General features: G+C 32.5%; 1 protein-coding gene across 1 annotated transcript in view; it reads left to right on the top strand.

Annotated features, from left to right (window-relative positions):
• The window catches only part of LOC106462539 (A disintegrin and metalloproteinase with thrombospondin motifs 7-like), a 70,229-nt gene extending 68,079 nt beyond the window's left edge, over window positions 1-2,150 (top strand). The window contains exons 18-19 of the mRNA XM_022389841.1: window positions 997-1,216; window positions 2,127-2,150. Coding sequence (XP_022245549.1) covers window positions 997-1,216; window positions 2,127-2,150 — 244 coding nt within the window. The remainder of the gene's footprint in view (window positions 1-996; window positions 1,217-2,126) is intronic.
• The last annotated feature ends 2,111 nt before the right edge of the window (window positions 2,151-4,261 follow it).

The following is a 4,261-nucleotide window of genomic DNA, read 5'->3' as shown; positions in this document are numbered from 1 at the left end:
CTAGTAAACAGGAATCTTCCCCACATCTTTTAATAAACAGGAATCTTCTACACATCTTCTAGTTAACAGGAATCTTCCCCACATCCTCTAATAAGCATGATTCTTCCTCTCATTCTCTACTAAACAAGAATCTTCCCTTCATTCTCTAGTAAACAGTAATCTTTCCCACATCTTCTAATAAACAAGAATCTTCCCACATCCTCTACTAAACAGGAATCTTCCCCACATACTCCAATAAACATGATTCTTCCCCACATATTCTAATAAACAGGAATCTTCCTCACACCTTCTAGTTTACAGGAATCTTCCACACATCTTCTAAAAAACAGGAATCTTCCACACATCTTCTAATAAACAGGAATCTTCCCCACATCTTCTAGTTAACAGGAATCTTCCCCACATCCTCTAATAAACAGGAATTTTCCCCTCATTCTCTAGTAAACAGGAATCTTCTCCACACCCCCTAATAAACAGGAATCCTCCCCACATCTTCATGATATGAATAAATTTTGCTGCATCTAATATATATTTCTGCAACACATTGATGTTGGGCCACAAACTGCTCGTTGCGTAAGGATTGTAATTGAGATGTTGAGATGGAGAGTCTCCTCCATCCTGTATAAGGTCCTGACATAGTAACTTGTGGCTGCCATATTTCTTGGTTCCCACAAGATAGGTTTACGCGGAAAACACTTCCATAACTGATGTTCTTAAATCATTTGTATGCATTTAAATTCTTAGTATAACGCCTTCATTTTATCAAACTGGTATGATGAAACTACCCGACAGATGGTGGAAGTCCACTGAAGTTAACTATGACTGTAGGAGAGAAACCATATTCAACATTATTAGTGTGTGTTTGTTCACTTGTCTAAAGGCAACAGATCCCCATTTCTTCCTTAACACTCTTCACGTGTTGAATTGAATATGTTTTCCATACACTCAAATCAGTAATAGTTCAAATAAAATATAACACGTTTATACTTTACTGTGTAGATGGTGGACCGGCCCATGGCAGCAATGTTCTGTGAGCTGTGGGAAATTGGGTAGTAGGCTACGCACTATTCTCTGTGTTCAGTTTAAAGGAACCGACGAACAGATCGCTCTCACTGATGAACACTGTGAAGGCCAGCTAAAGCCAAAAGAATCTGAAGCTTGTCATCACGATAGTCCTTGTCCAGGAGAGGGACAGTGGTCTACTGGACCATGGTCAGATGTAAGTAAATTATATTTCATAAGAATGTTGATATAGAGTAATTCATTTCAAGCGTGTTCTGTTAAAACTAGTTTAAAATACCTGTTGATATAAAGTAATTCATTTCAAGCGTGTTCTGTTAAAACTAGTTTAAAATACCTGTTGATATAAAGTAATTCATTTCAAGCGTGTTCTGTTAAAACTAGTTTAAAATACCTGTTGATATAAATGTAATTCATTTTAAGCGTGTTCTGTTAAAACTAGTTTAGAATCGCTGTTGATATAATGTAATTCATTTTAAGCATGTTCTGCTAAAGCTAGTTTAGAATGCCTGTTGATATAATGTAATTCATTTTAAGCGTGTTCAGCTAAAACTAGTTTAGTATACCTGTTGATATAATGTAATTCATTTTAAGCGTGTTCAGCTAAAACTAGTTTAGTATACCTGTTGATATAATGCAATTCATTTTAAGTTTGTTCTCCTAAAGCTAGTTTAAAATACCTGTTGATATAATGTAATTAATTTCAAGCGTGATTTGTTAAAGCTAGTTTAGAATGCCTGTTGATATAATGTAATTCATTTTAAGCGTGTTCTGTTAAAACTAATTTAGAAGAGTGACCTAACCTCAAGTCTACTTTATGTTTGTCTAGGCAATTTATAATACAGAGTATCTGAAAATTTGTCAAATATATAAACATTGTCACAGTTATTACATTGAATGTAGTGAACAGTGAATCTGAAACACCTTTTATATACAGGATCAGTATGTTTAGTTCTCTGGTATGTCTAAAATCTTCTGTTTGTTAAAAAGTGCCTTAGGGCTTTCGTTATTTAGTAAATTATTTTAATTAAATAGATCTTGTACTACACCTTTTTGAAATTCAGAGAAGTAAACCTTATTTCATAATTTGATTATTAATTATTTCCAAGATTCCAAATGGCGAGACTAAATGAATAAGAGTCTTAAAATATTTCACGTCTCTATGAATACTTTTTCAAATTGTATTTTTAATGTAAACGTTCCTAAAAGCTTGTTGATTGGCCGGAATAAGGTTTGACGTTATGTGATTGGCATGGTTTCGTGTCTGGAATTTTCTCCGAAGCTTTATTAGAGTTTGGTTCGTATAAATACTCGAGTAATCTGGGGTAGATTATTAGCCATACAAAGACTATTTGGTATAATTGAATCGAATGTGGGGAGTTTAACTATTCGAGTTAGGTTTGGGCAGATTGTTATTAGTCATTAAACAGCTGTGGTACAACTGAAATAAAAACCGAAAACAGGAAACAACTTTTGTTTGTTTCTTTGTAATTAAGCACAAAGCTACACAAAGGGCTAGCTGTGCTCTGCCCACCACAGGTATTGAAATTCGGTTTTTAGCATTGTAGAAACAACTTATACCACCAAAAATGGTAAATGATAAATAGTACAGAAGATGGTGTCAAAATCACAACAGTGGTGTTAGTTAAAAATGAGATTATTTTGATAAAAATGTAGAAACTAGTACAGCTTTAAAATGACAAAATGTAGTTGAAGAGAAATTATAAAGTTAATGAAACTGGTGAAAAAAGAAGGTTAAGAAGAATCAGACAAAAAAAATTAGAAGATCAGAAAAAATAAGACAAAAAATTAGAAGGTCAAGAAGAATATGACAAGAAATTAGAAGGTCAGGAAGAATAAGACAAAAATTAGAAGGTCAGACTAAAAAGACAAAATATTAGAAGGTTAAGAAGAATAAGACAAAAAAATAGAAGGTCAGGAAGAATAAGAGAAAAATTAAAAGGTCAGAAAAAATAAGACAAAATATTAGAAGGTTAAGAAGAATAAGACAAAAAAATAGAAGGTCAGGAAGAATAAGAGAAAAATTAGAAGGTTAAGAAGAATAAGACAAAAAAATTAGAAGGTCAGAAAAAATAAAACAAAGAATTCGAAGGTTAAGAAAATAAGACAAACAATTAGAAGGTCATGAAGAATAAGAGAAAAAATGAGAAGGTCAGAAAAAATAAAACAAAAAATTCGAAGGTTAAGAAAATAAGACAAAAAATTAGAAGGTCATGAAGAATAAGAGAAAAAATGAGAAGGTCAGAAAAAATAAGAAAAAATTAGAAGGTTAAGAAAAATAAGACAAATAATTAGAAAGTCAGAAAGAGTAAGACCAAAATTAGAAGGTCAAGAAAAATATAACAGAAAATTAGAAAGTCAGAAAAAATAAGACAAAGAATTAGAAGGTCAAGAAGAATAAGACAAAAAAAGGAGAAAACATGTGGTCTACACTTATTACCACTGCTACTGTGATCCTATAACATTATTGAAATATTCTAGCTACATCATTACTTTGTTAAGTTATGAAATTTAGCAGCCCAGTACAGCAATATCACACAATCAAGAAACCAACAGACTTTAATAGACTATGTGCCTTGGGAGGCATATCAGACATAGTTTGAGGTAGTTTTCAAAGTGGATGGACTTATTAATAAACATTTTGCCTCTTATTTAAAATGACCATCTTTTCCAAAATTAAACAACCTTACCAAAGGAAGTCATCACGACCAGCAGGACTTAGTGGTCACCTTATGAATCAGGAAGTTTCTCAACCAAAGTTTAGAAGCAGAGTAAGGAGGAATGAGGAAACCTTAGCCAAACTTTTAGAAAATATTGAAAGACTTGCCATCTATATTATCCAGATGGTCCACATGAAATGATAGAGTTTTTGTCATGCAATCAACTCATAGATTTAGTGAATGAGGATAAGTAAATCAGGATATATCAAAGTAGAGGCACATGTTTGAGAGAAGCTGTTCAATTAGTGAATTACCTTGCACCAGCTAGTCATAGATAAACAAATATAATCACCACCCAGGCCAAATAGTGTAGAAAAATTAACAATTTCTAATGGAGACGTAGAAGAACTCAAAGGATTAATTACATAAATGTTTACTCACAATGAAAGAAGTTATTCTCAAGACAGAGGATATTTCAATTAAGAGGAACAGCAGATGAAAAACTATATGAAATATAAGCTGCTCCCAAAGGATAAAAGATAAAGGAAAATGTGATGAAGTGA

Source organism: Limulus polyphemus, unplaced genomic scaffold (genome assembly GCF_000517525.1).
Source record: "Limulus polyphemus unplaced genomic scaffold, Limulus_polyphemus-2.1.2 Scaffold1194, whole genome shotgun sequence".
Taxonomy (NCBI): Eukaryota; Metazoa; Arthropoda; class Merostomata; order Xiphosura; family Limulidae; genus Limulus; species Limulus polyphemus.
Note: the sequence above shows the minus strand (reverse complement) of the source record. Positions and strands in the feature narration are given on the sequence as shown.